The sequence below is a fragment of the Onychostruthus taczanowskii genome, unplaced genomic scaffold, assembly GCF_017590055.1.
Source record: "Onychostruthus taczanowskii isolate IOZ18803 unplaced genomic scaffold, ASM1759005v1 scaffold11, whole genome shotgun sequence".
NCBI lineage: Eukaryota > Metazoa > Chordata > Aves > Passeriformes > Passeridae > Onychostruthus > Onychostruthus taczanowskii.
Genome location: NW_024497629.1, coordinates 15,701,023 through 15,715,160, shown reverse-complemented (window position 1 = coordinate 15,715,160; position 14,138 = coordinate 15,701,023). Strand labels below are relative to the sequence as shown.

The 14,138-nt window shown below is 32.9% G+C and overlaps 1 protein-coding gene across 1 annotated transcript in view; it reads left to right on the top strand.

The window, feature by feature from the left end:
* Nucleotides 1–14,138, top strand: part of CSMD1 (CUB and Sushi multiple domains 1) — a 1,071,386-nt gene that overhangs the window by 808,530 nt on the left and 248,718 nt on the right. Inside the window, exons 13-15 of the mRNA XM_041420500.1 lie at nucleotides 9,550–9,732; nucleotides 11,637–11,963; nucleotides 13,735–13,929. Coding sequence (XP_041276434.1) covers nucleotides 9,550–9,732; nucleotides 11,637–11,963; nucleotides 13,735–13,929 — 705 coding nt within the window. The remainder of the gene's footprint in view (nucleotides 1–9,549; nucleotides 9,733–11,636; nucleotides 11,964–13,734; nucleotides 13,930–14,138) is intronic.

Sequence of the window (14,138 nt, the reverse complement as noted above, 5' to 3'; positions counted from 1 at the left end):
ATGGATCATCTGAATTATGGAGTCTTGGTGTTCTCAGAACATCACTTATAAAAGATTGTAGATGAATGTTTTTAAGTGCAAAAAGTAATTAACTGCATTAAATGGAATATATGTGCAGGTGAAGCTGAATTCAATGAGTTGACTGTCAGTGAAAAACAGTTTGCTGCTGCCTTGTACCTTCACCTCTCCTCTGACCTTTCCGGGCCGGCATAGCCATGGCCAGGCCTCTCTTCAGTAGGACATTATGCGTCCTTCTTGGAAAGATTTTAATAAAACATTTCCTTTACAATTCACTCATTGGTAATGTTTTCAAAGGGTCGTTATTTTTTCTTTCAGTGTCCAAAGAATAGTGTGATGCTGAAGGAACTTTTAGAAAGCAGAGTACTATTTACTTTAAAACAAAATCATCACAAGTAGATGTAAAATAAAGCAGTGAATCTTTTGCAAATACTCTAACAGTATCAGTCATACTATAAAAAAAAGTGAAGCATGAGTCCTTGTAAATACATATGTAAACTGCTTCCAGCCTATATCTCCAGGTATGGCTGTTGATGTGTTTTTACAGTCATTTGAAAGAAAAAAAAATTAGATTTAGAACCATTTCTATCAGGTAGTGAATAAACATGGCTTTGTTTCAATGCTAGAGAGTGATATTAGCATGTGTGTACTTGCATAGCCTTCCTTGCAGAACTAAGAGTTTAAGCACTTCAAAAAGAAAAAAAGCCAGAAGATATAAACCTTTTTTGATATTTCCTATGATTTGTAGTACTCACCACATTTCAATCTATCTGTCTTTGATAATTCCAGTATCTTAACATTTGTTGCCACTTTCAGTTTTCTAATGTCTATATGACTTCTGAAACAGTAAAATATTTTTATACAGTCACCTTTATAGAGAATATGATAAAAAAGCTGTCATCTGTTAATTTTTCTATTGTATTGTATTAGCATGCTGTAGAAAAGATTACTGAATTTTGGTGAGTATCATTTCTCAAGTTTATTCAGATTGCAACTGAACTTTGCTGGACTGTGTTTCTAAATATTACCATATTAAGTTTGGTTCAAAATCTAGTCAGCTTCTTGGAACCATGGCCAGAGGTTCCTCCTGGGTTTTTTTGGTAAAATTAATATGCAGAAGAAAGAGGAGGAATTTTAACAGATTTTAGCAAAAACTGGATGTAAAAAAAATCAATTTTTATTTTTCCTAATTTCCATTCATTCACTTAATTCCATTCTTAATTACAGTTCACAATATGCTCAAGAAAAGTGAGTGCAACCTATTTATTGGGATTGTCTTTTAATCTGACTATGCCTGATCTGTTTGCTTCTCTACAGTATAGACATTTGGATGTGCTTTCACCAAAACATGTACCTGATAGGAACAAAATAATTAAAAATTTACATTTCCTCCCTGCTTTTGCTATTTGAAAAAAAAAAAAATATCAAAAACAAAACCTCAAAAACAGCAAACCAAAACAATGCTCCTTAATTTTTTTTTTTTTTTTTTGTTTTTTTTTTGTTTTTTTTTGTTAATGAATGGATTTTAATTGTATCCTGGTTACTCTGTGAAGGATACAGTTATGCTTTGTTATACAGTAACAGACACAGGATTTCCATGTAGCAGTTTACTGGCATTTTTAGGTTTGTGCAGTTAACCTCTATAGACAAGCAATATTCAGAGAGACTTTTTTTCAGAAAAATAACGAATACTGTTAAATCACCATCATAACCCAACCTCCTTCCTTTTTTCTTTTTTCTTCTGGGTGTGAAAATGGAAAAGCAATATGCTGAATAGAATTTTAAGACTAAGTCCAGTCTATCTATGCAAAGTCAAATAGATAGTTAATGCTCATGATAACTCCCCTATGTGCCTCTGAGAAATTTCAGTTGTTAATTGCTCTCACTGAAAAAAGCACATGAATTTTAGTTGTTTGTTCATTTATTTTTGTGAATTTATGCTATGCCTACAAAATATTTACATGTGCATATGGGCATGTTTATGTGAAATAGCTTCCAGACTGAATTCTAAGCTGTGAGATTTCCTTTAATTGCCTGCAGAGTAGTTTTGTGTTATGATATGTTCCTGTGAAAGCGTGTTTTACTTGGGAAGAAAAAAATTCCTGTTAAGCCTTGGCCATGTTGGCATCTTTGGAAAGAGAAGGAAAGTTTGTCTTCCTTAATCCCAGCCTAGAACTCTTGGATGACCAAAGGAACAGGAGCCAACAAGGATGGAGGCACAGCAAAAAATATTGAAGCATACAAGATATAGATAAGAACAAAAGGAACTTTTCTACAAGATATAGATAAGAACAAAAGGAACTTTTCTCTAGATGGAAAGATTGCCCTTGCAATAAAGTCTCAAAGTTCATTAAAGAGAGATCTTGAGATCTTGAGAAATTGTGCATTGCCAAAAAACATTAAAAGATGCTGGACTGAGTCCAACTCTAGAAGGCAGGATTTGTCCCACAAGGGCAGAATATAACAGTGTAAGGCCTAAAGATGTTTCCTCTTTTTTTTTTCCTTCAGAATAATATTTTTGGAGCAATACTTCATCCTTGCTTTATTGCTGAAGTATAGTAAGTGAAAATTATTTGGATGTCCACACTGTACTAATTTTGGTACATTCAGTTGCTTCCAAAGCTAACATTTTCCATTTGAGCATTTACTGCTTCTACAACAGGCATTAGAAAAGTACTGAGTTGAAGCACCAGAAAATCCACATGTGATTTTAATATTTCATTTTGTTTTACGAAACTGTACTTATCACTCCTGGTCTTTAAAGCCAAAGGACATCCACTGTAAGGTACTGAAACTGATACTCAGGGAAAATAAGGTCTTCCCATCTAACATTAATTTTATTTTACAAAATTTTCAGCTGCCATAGACGAGATTTTGTTGAGGGTTTAGTTTAAGAGTATGAGAAAAAGCAGTGCTTATATGGGTACCTGTGCTCGAGAACACTGTACACCTATAATATATGTCAGGTTAAAGCAACTTAAAATAGTGTGGCAGTATTGTTTGCCTATTTTTCTGTAATGTTTCTGTAACAAACTGTTAGGATTGGGATAAAAAAAGCATACATTAAGCTAATTGAAGGTGTTCTATTGTCCAATGATAATTCTCTATTCACATTTTTGCTTCAAAATTCTATAATTATTTAGTTGCAATCCATTTAATGTGTGCTAAATTAATTTTCTATTATGCCAATTCTTAATTAGAATGCCATGTGTCACTAATTTAAGAGGCTGAAAGATTTCCAAGTATATTGCGTCATCTGAGTTTATAACCTGAAAAACATTGTTTGTGTGACATGGCACATTTTCCATAAAACCATGTTAACTACTGGTAATTATATTTTTGTCTTTTAACCCTTTAGAAATAGTGTTTTTAGTTTGGTGGTTCCATCATTTTTCTAAGGATCAGTGTTGACTTTACAAACCTGTTCCAAATGATTTGCTAGTAACAGCTCATTGATTTTCTGTCTAGATAGCTACAATTCTGTCTTGTCAGGATTTAAGATAATTTTAAGTACAGATGTTTAAGGATACTCCCTTGCAAAGGAAGATAAAGCATATAATTTTCCCAGTTGGAGGGGACCAATTGGATAAAATGCTATTTTTTTAATTCCTTGGTTCTTCTCTCCAGTTTTTAAGACAGTTAATACATGTGACCTTTCTCAGCCATGTGGGATCTCCCTTTTTCTCCATAAGTTCTTGAAGATAATTGCTAATAGTTTATTGGCTGCTTCAGTTTAAGTACTGAATTTAATTGGGCCCTGTTCCCTTGAATGTGTTTGCATTTTCTAAACGGTCCTTAAGCTGTTCACTTCCTATCCTGCCCTTCTCTTAATTTTATTTAAACATTTTTATCTAGAAAGGAGAAAGAGGTCTTCATTTTCCTTTCCTGCTAGCTATTCTTCTTTCTCTTAATTTTAATGACAATTTAATTCTACAAGTTTTGTCACTGCATTCTGCCTCATTCCATGGTTTGATTTTTCACAATATTCACCCTTACCTTATTCTGATAATTTCTGAGGCAGCTGTGCTGCCTTTTTCCTGTGCTTCCTATTTTCCATAACACTCTAAGTTTCTTTCCACGGATAACTCCATGCTAACTTTTTGTTCAGGGGACTACTTGGTCCTTTATGCTGACTGGCCCTACTCTTTTTAGTAGTAAAGGAAGAGGAACACTATTATTTGAACAAATGTCATGTTTCTTATCACAAACAATTAGAACAAAAATCTACAGTGAGACCAAAATCATATTGGTACTTGACAATAATAGTTGTTTAGGGAGGAAATGGTGAATTATATAGTGATGAATCAAGAAACGGAATATTTTCTCTGTTTCCAGTGATACATGCCTCAAATAATTTGTCTCTCAATAAGATTTTCTTCCATGTATTTGTCCAACACTTTTTGAACACATGTATTTCACCACCCAGGAAAAGAGATTTGCAGCCTATTTAACTGGTTCTCATGTCCTCCATAACTTTGATCTTTTGTTTTCTTCTGCTAGTTCTAATGTTACTCTTTTTAAATGGAAGAGCATACTACATGTAAAATTCAACATGGAAATGAAATTTTTGAAGGTTTTTGTGTGAGGGCAGAATGATATTCTCTATTTTGTTCACTGTTTCTTTCCCAGTAATTCTTAACAATTTCAATAGCTTACAGTTTCATAGAATTATTTAGCATGCTAGAGCCTCTGTTCCTGGAGTCCTAGCTGTCAAATCAGAACCTGTCTTTGTGACTGCAAACTCATAATAATGATTTTTCCTCATATTTATTTTTCTACAAATTTTGGCAATGAATTTAACATTCTTGGTTAGTAGGTATTATATATATATATTTTTTTTTTTTTTTTTGCAACAAGTAAAAAAAGCTTTTTCCTCATTGCTGTTCATATTTGATCTGCATTTACCCCTGAACATGTAAAATTGACTGTAAACAAACCAACATTTTATTTTTCTCCTTCCTGTAATAGCATACGTAATATTTAAGTACACAGTATATGTTAAACTTAAAGAACATATTGTAAAGTTTGTTTTCTGCTTTATTGTTTTTAAGGATTTTTATAAGATATGATGTAAAACAGTATTATTATTACCAGCAAGACACCATATGCTATGGTAGTGAGCCATTAGTTTAAATTGACTTCCTAGGAAAATTGGTTTTCTTTTCAGCAATCTGATTCTAAAGTCATGTTTGATTTTTTTTAAATATTGATACAGAATGCAATAAGGTGGAAGCAGCAAAAATTAATCTACTGGATATGATCTGTGGTCTTTTTGATAACAGCAAGGACAGAACATTTCAGAGAAAATGGGAGAGCCTCTTAAAATGCAGTAGGGAACTATATGATCTGTGAAGGCCTTCTCTTTTTATATTTGGAGACTGATAATAAATTGCACTGTTAAATTTCTTTGAAGAAATTTACCGGAATAACGCTAAAATTGTGATCATTTATAAAATTGTCATGTAACGCCATCCTCTTTTTAGCAGGAGGCCAACATCATTTTAGCTTTAATAGCCACATTTACAGTCCAATTATGTGCTATCTGAAATATTTTTTTTATTAGTTTTGATTTACCATTCTCTTTTTTAACAGTAGTTCCTATGTTCCATTGCAGGAATCATGTATATAATATTCTTTTACTCATGTCTTCTTCTGCAATACTGAGCATTTTTCTATCCCTTCTCATTTTATAAGGGTTTGCTTGTATAAGAGTTTCTCCTTTGTGTTTTTAAACTGCATTAGGTATTATGACTGTTAACACAGGGAGGCATGAGAGATAAGAGGAAATAAAATAAATCATCACTTTTCTCATATATGGAACATGAATTTCTGTGATGTCTTGGAGTTCAAATGTTAAACTCTCTTTTCTTTTTCTTTTTTTTTTTTTTTTTTGGGTAAATATATACCTTTGCCAGTTCACAGCTTCCCTTAATCTATCTTGACTATAAATAAGATGATAATTATGAAATATTGTAAAATAATTAGTTTAGGTTTTAAAGCTATTGACTGCAACATTCTGATAAAAACCTGAAGTTTATTTTATATCTTAAAAATTGATTTTTGCTCAACTCAGGTGTTGAAAACACATATTTAGTTTAAATTGTATATATGCATCTGAATTAATAATGTGTGAGATTATTATTTATACTATTTGGGTTGTATCCAGATTCAGATTGAATAATTAGATGATTCACTAATCGTCTAAGCTAGAATATTGGATAGTGTGAATGAAAACACAACAACACTAACAATTTAATTTAAACTGTGTATTTTTAATTTATGGGGGTGGAGGGGGAAGAGTAAATTACTCCTACCATGAATAGTAAGTATAAGAGTGCAAAATCTAAACTATGAATTATTTTATTATACATTTTAGATACTGTAGTCAAACACCTTACATCAAAAAATACTTGAATTGCAATGTGACACCTTTCAAATAGTAGTCATGATACATATTTAAAAGCTTAATATCACTTTTGAATTGCCATATTTCTTCATTTGAAAGAAAACAGAGCAACAGAAATGTCTTTCAATTAAATTCAGAGATATGACCTTATAGTCAGAAATCTAATCTTGTCATTCTTCTAACATGAAAGAAAGAATATTCCCTGAAACTGAGTAAATATTTCTAGTTTACAAACAAGATGAAAAGTCTGTTTCCCCAGGCTATTGAAAGAGGACACATGAAAGCCAAGAACAATTGCATAAGATCAATATTAATATTTTGGTAACCAGAGGAAGCTGATGTTTAAATTTAGACTTGAGAGTTTATGTGCAAACATCATGAAGTACAGCTCTAAGAACTCAGATCAAAAGAAGTTCAACATTGAATGAGTACACAGAATAATCCAAAAAGAACAGGGCTTTAATTGCCGTGCTAAATAGGTTAGCATAGATTTTATTTTCATGTTCGTTATTTTAAGAACATTTTCTATCCCATAGGATTTTTCTAAGAGCTCAACATAACTTCAGTGGAATTGGTCTGAAATGTTTTCTTTTTTAGCAAACTGATACAGGGCATCTCTTCATTTATGAAACAGAATAATCAATACATGTGTCGGAGGAATTCACACAATGCATCTCAGCTGCATTTAGCCATTTAAAAAAATGTTCAGTACAAGTCAAACAGGTATCGGAAAGGACAATGAAGAAAAAATCTGTGCAAAATCCCAAAGGACAGAAAAATGTTGGGAGCTTTTACATGCCTACTACTCTAGATGTAGTTACAAAGGAAGAGTATTCTTTATGCGTAAATACAAAATGAATTAATTAATTAATTTAGGCTTCTGCGTCTTCCCTTAGTTTTGGGTTGTTAATGTAATGGAAATGTAGTTTTTGACTAAAGTGAATCAGAGAATCATTTAAGATCATCAGTCCAACCATTAATCTAGCATTGTCAATTCCCCAACTAAATTATATCCCTCAGTGCCACTTCTACATATTGTTTAAATACTGCTGGGATGGTGACTCAGCCACTTCCCTGAGCATCCTGGTCTGATGCTTGACAACCCTTCCTGTGAGCACCTTAGAACAGATTCCAGTACCTAATGGGAGCGTTCAAGAGAGCTGCAGAGGGACCTTCCACAGCAGCATCTAGTGACAGGACAAGGGGGAATGGTTTTAAACTGAAGGAGGGTAGTTTTAGATTAGATTTTAGGAAGAAACTATTTACTGTGAGGGTGCTGAGGCACTGGAACAGGTTGCCGAGAAAAGTTGTGGATACCTCATCCCTGGGAGTATTCAAGGCCAGGCCAGATCTGAGGGCCTAGTGGAAGGTATTCATGTCCGTGACAAAGGGGCTAGAACTAGGAGATCTTTAAGGCCCCTTCAAACCCAAATTCCATGATTCCATGATGATTCTGTGAATTACAGTGAGTGTTGTCTCTCAGCCTGAAGAACTTTTGACTAGAGTAGATTTCCTGTTAGGGATACATACATCCTTCAATTTAAGGTTTGTGAAGATATGGATTCCTAGACCTGGATGGAATTCTTCAGGCTATTTATTGTCAAAATTAAAATAGGACATTCTCAGAAGTTTTATAAATCAGTCATGTTTTCTGGATTGTTTTTATGTTGAACAAACATGCATAGACCCTGAATGTTTAAATAGAAATAATGTAATTATTTTTTGACATTTTTATGAGTTGTTTAGCTTTTCAGTATAAATTGATTCAAAAATCCTTCTATTGTGTTTTAGAGAACCTGAAATTTATCATTCAGTTGTTTCTTGTGACATATTTTTTTAAACTATTTTTCCAAAGAATGAAACATATTTTTAAATGTTTTATCTGAAATTAGTGTTAATATTTTTAATTTGTGTATGGTTTTTGTGCTTGAAAATAAGATATTTACAAATTTGAATTATATACCAGTAAATGTCCATATGGGCATTCTTGGATGAAGGATGATACATTAAGAATAAAAAGTATTTTGTTCATCTCCTAAGTTTGGCAAAGAGTTTACGATCATTCTCATGTGATGGATTAGATATACTTCTGCTGTCAGTGCATCTCAGTGAGGGAGATTAACTTCTACAATGTGATTAAAATGTGTATTCTGATTTCTGTGGTTCCCCACATTTTCACGAAGTATGTAATGATGCGCGTAGCTGAAAACACAGGTTTTCAGTGCTATTCTGTGGAAGTAAACTCAGCTATTCTGAGTCAGTATCTCAGTAGGAACAGACAAGTGAAGCTGCATTAAAGCCTTTGTATGTATAATTTTGAATCATTATTTACAAATATTCTTTGTAAAATTTCTCTCTCAATGTTGTATTGTATTCGTGTACTGGACATTGCAAAATGTTTTTATTAATTTATGTATTTTAACTTTCTGATAAGACAAATTATTTAAATTAAATAATAATAGGTGCATCAGGCACAGCATCACCAGCAGGTTGAGAAAAATATTACGCTGTGAAATATGTGCCAGACCTTTCTGAACATGTCTGTCAACAATCTGTTAATGACTGCTTTATGGATGTAAACATAGTGGACTGACTTCACATATTATAACTTTGTATCCTGTATCTTAATATTTCTGTTGCTGAGTCAAGGTCTTCCTGGACCTTCTGCCAGGATTTAAGATAATTAGATTTAACGATATTTGAAAGCAAACATTTTCAATTGTGTTAAATTGTGTTAATATTCAATACTATTCAGTGAAAAACAATCTACACGTACTATCTCTCCGTGGGTAGGATGGAGACTGTGGCTAAACCAAGACAGTGGCTTTATAATTTTTCCTTCAAATATGCTGTAATTTGGTGCAGTCATGCAGTTAAATATAAGTATTTTGTTATTTGCAGCAATGCAGCAATGCAGGTATGGAAGCTATTAGCTTGTGAAAGAACTTCAGATCCTAAGTAATTTTTGAGGCAGTTGCACAGCATTTACCTCTAGTTCATTTTCAGCTGTAAATATTAGTTTAATGTATAATGCCAAATATTTTGAAAGTACTTCTGATACTGACGTATAAATTGATTGCAAATGTATTTTCCTTATTATTGCATTTAAATTTTTTGATGTTCAGAAATAGAGAAAGGAGGTTGTGGAGATCCTGGAATTCCATCATATGGGAAAAGGACTGGCAGCAGTTTTCTGCATGGAGACACACTTACCTTTGAATGTCAAGCAGCTTTTGAACTGGTGGGAGAGAGAACGATTACATGCCAACAAAATAACCAGTGGTCTGGCAACAAACCCAGCTGTGTTTGTAAGAATTATTATATTTTTTTCTGTATTATTTTTCTGACCTTAACTGCTTGTATTTCTTAACATTTGTGACTTATCAACAGGAAAATACTTCAAAGTACCTTGAAGACTTTTTCCATCATGGTTTGGGTGTTTTTTCAATTGACTTGGTGGCTCATTTATGGGGAACGTCATGCAAGACTGTTTTTAGAATGTTCTTTACACTCATTTTACATGTAATTGAACCACTTAACACTCTTAATGGAAATGTGTGTTAAATTAGATTCTAAATGAGCAATTCCTAATAGCAGATAAGTGTTCAAAAGGACCCTGTGGCACATACACATTTCATTCGTGCACTGCAAAACAGCCTGCAAACCCACATAAGAAAAGATTGTCTGCTTTTTTTTTTTTTTCTTTCTTTCCTTTTTTTTTTTTTTTTTTTTTTTTTTTTTTTTTTTTGTGATATATCACAAAGGTGTGAATATAAATATAAAAAAGTTAAGAATATCAAACATAGTAAAAGTTTAGGTAAGGTCATTTGTTGTGATTTTTGTTTTAAAAGATAAAATATATTTGTTACTAAAAAAGGTTTGTTGGGTTAGTTTTTCTTTTTGTGTTTGCTTGGTTTTTTGTTTGTTTGTGTGGGGTTTTTTTTGGGGGGGAGCAGTTTATTTGGGTTGGTTTTTTTTACTTTTCTTTTTTTTCCCTTTCTTGTAAAATAGAGCAGATCTTTCAAGTACACAGGTATATTAGGCATTTCAGTTCTGCAGATCATGTTAAATTTTCCTGTAAAGAGTCATACAAATCAGTACTGGATTTGACTACCATCACAACCTTTGAGAAGTGTCCTACTCTATGTATGTACTTTGAAGCTGTGTTGGCACAGGACTTAACAAACTGAGCAAGATTGCTCTGGACCAGAATAATCCTCAATATGCCTTGCAATGCTGAATTGTATCTTAGCATGTAAAGCCTAGGCAGAGGGACAGTTCAGCTGCAGTTCCCTTGGAAGACAGAAGTTGTGTTTCTTCATGGTGCTGTGTTGCATTGGATTGCTATATCATTTTGTGTTGACCATGTGGAATATTTTACTGTGCTTCCAGTGTTACATATGCAGATGCCCTATAAAAAAGCATGCAATCTCTAACATCCATTTACATACAATGAACTCAGTTTGACACATTTGAAGAGATGAATAATGGTTGTCCTTTGTGTTAACTAATATTCAGTGAGTCTTACCCTTTCTGAATATACTGTATTTCTGCCTATAGTACCAGTCACAGAGTCAAGACTCTGAAACAAATTAGGCAATGTCTTGATGAAAATTGGCTCCAAATAGTGAAAAAGAATGATGGCTATGAATAATTTTTGGTTTTGTTCTATGCCATCAAAGGAAAACTGGGGTAAAACAAGTTCAGACAATATAATCTTAGGATTTCTTGATTCAGTCACATCTAAATTTCCACCTTTATTTACATCAGAATGAACTTTGTATACTACAGACAAAACTGGCCCTTGTGCTTGATTTTTTTTTTTTTTTTGATTGTTAAATGCAGTTTAATGCATATCTGGAAAAAAATCATTCAAATTTGGAGATCACTTTTCCATTTTTAGAACAAACCTGCAATTTTTTGCAAATTCTGATGCATCAAGCATTACTTTTACTTTCTTGGTATTCACTGCATGCAAATCTCTTGCAGGCCCTGCTTCAGTCACTCGAATTCACTAGGGAAACAAAACATTAGAGAACTGTTCTGAAAGTGTTAAACATTTCCTGCTTGCATGTATAGTAGTTTTGACATCCAGGCTTCAAAATCATCCTTTTATACAAGAATAATAAAAAATTAAAAATAAAAATAAATAGACAAACATCTATACATTTTGTGGATAGTATTTTGAGAATCTTATTGTTCTTTCCTTTAGTTTCATGTTTCTTCAACTTCACCACACCATCTGGAATTATCCTTTCTCCAAATTATCCTGAAGAATATGGGAACAATATGAACTGTGTTTGGTTAATTATCTCAGAGCCAGGAAGCAGAATCCATCTGATTTTCAATGACTTTGATGTAGAACCTCAATTTGACTACCTTACAATCAAAGATGATGGGATTTCAGATTTACCACCTCTTGGCACCTTTTCTGGCAATGAAGTCCCTTCTCAATTGGCTAGTAGTGGGCATATAGTTAGACTTGAATTTCAGTCAGATCACTCTACCACTGGAAGAGGATTTAATATCACTTATACAAGTAAGAACTTCTGCTTTTTATTTTATGCTTAGTTTTATGCTTTCTTCATAATAATTAAAACAGAGAACATGATATTGATATTGATATTTATACTTATATTTATATTTATTTATTTTTATATTTATTTCAGAAGTAAATTGTAATGGTTGTATAATTGCACTATTTTCAGATGTCTTCCTTGTATTCATTAGCTTATCTGAATCCTTATAATTTATTTATTTTAATCATGATAGTGCTGAGGAATTCCCTTCATTTTTTATTATTTGTCTTTTTTGTTCATGCTGTGTAAATGCAGATCCCATAACTAAAGTCCAGATATTTCACATCAAAGTATCCACTGCATGTAATTTAATATACTTCTCAATGGAACCATCAGGAATAAGGTCATAAAGGTATTAATCTTAGATTCCAAATATTAATCGGAAAAGCATACTAGTAATCATCAATACAAATAAATAGTTTTGGGAACATGTTTTGCTTTTGTATGTTTTTTTCTAGTTGAATAGGGTGCAATTTAAGAATGCAAACCCCTAAGAATAGGGATCTCTTTTCTGCATTACACATAGCAGTTACACTCTGGTTTTTATAGTGTCTAGAACACAGCAGAACTGACACAGAAGTCTTTCCTATAAAAGTACACAAATTTAGAATAATTCTTCTGTTTGGCTCCTGTCCCTTTACACATTTTAAGAATGTGCTGCCTTTGAGAAGGCTATTCTCAAATGTACAAAGTTTAAGTGTAACTGGACAACCAGTCCAAAAGCTGTTAAATATGGACCTACTGGTCCTGTACCTATAGAGAGCTGCTAAGAAAATAAGTGCCTCCTGTTTGGGCAACCAGGCTAAGAAATATCTGGCTACAGATGGCCCTCTGTTTTGTTTATATAAAAAGATATTACTAAAAAGTACCCTCAATAGAAAACTAGTAACAGCATTGTCATGTAGAAAACATTTTTACATTTGCTGTAGGTTGCTAACTCTCCTAAAACTTTTATGAGTCATTCAAAGATGCTACTTATACAGAGCTTATCATTTTATCTGAAGAAATTATCTTCTAAGGTTATAGAAGCTAATTGACAATAAAGTTGTCTTTGAGACCTTTTGCACTGTTTCTGTGTTTGTCAATTAAAATAATTGTGTTTGTGGCCAAGGTGTTTTCTTACATTACTTGGAAAGATTTCCCACATAAAGCTGGAATTCATTGATTTCAATCTTTTTTATGTCTTAGATGCCTAAATTGGTCTTTTGCTTTTATAGGAGGGGATAATTTTTGTCCTTAGAAAAATGGCAGGAAGAAAAAAGGGGAAGCCATTTCCTCTTGTTTTATCACTTAGTACCTGTGAGAGGAGGCCAATACTCACTTTGCTACAACCTCTTTCCAGGTAGTCGTAGGGAGCAATGGGGGCTCCCCTCAGCCTCCCTTTCTTCAGGTTAAACAACCTCAATTCCCTTTTGTTCAAGGCAAAACAGCTGGATTTTATCCAGAGGAAAATTTAGGCAAATTATTCTTGTGTATCTAAGCCACATATATCTAAAATGTTCTGAATTCCAACTATGTTGCATGTCATTGGATTTGAAGACGACTTTTTATTGAGAAACTTTCAATACTTTGAATTATATATTACTATATTGTTACATATTGCTGTATTACAATGGAAATATTATTCTCCCCCTCCTCCAAAAAACAAGACACAAAGTTTAAAGGGATGGTTTTTATTATTGCTATTATTGTGGATTTTATTACCAGCATTATTAATACGTTTTTTATCAGCCTTTGGTCAGAATGAGTGTCATGATCCAGGCATTCCTATAAATGGGAGGCGTTTTGGAGACAGATTCCTTCTGGGAAGTTCTGTTTCCTTTCACTGTGATGATGGCTTTGTGAAGACTCAAGGCTCTGAATCCATAACCTGTATTATGCAAGATGGAAATGTAGTATGGAGCTCCACTGTCCCACGTTGTGAAGGTAAGGGCACAATCTTTACTTTGCATCTACAATTTGAATAATGACACTATTTAAATTTATCTTACTTTTTACATTTTGCACATAAATAACACTGCTTTACCTGAAGTTATTAATTCATCTTAACACTCTTCCAGTCAAGTGAGAGCACAGTAATAGAAACAAGATAACTTGCTTTTATACTCTTGGAATAAATTAGCATTCTAAAAATC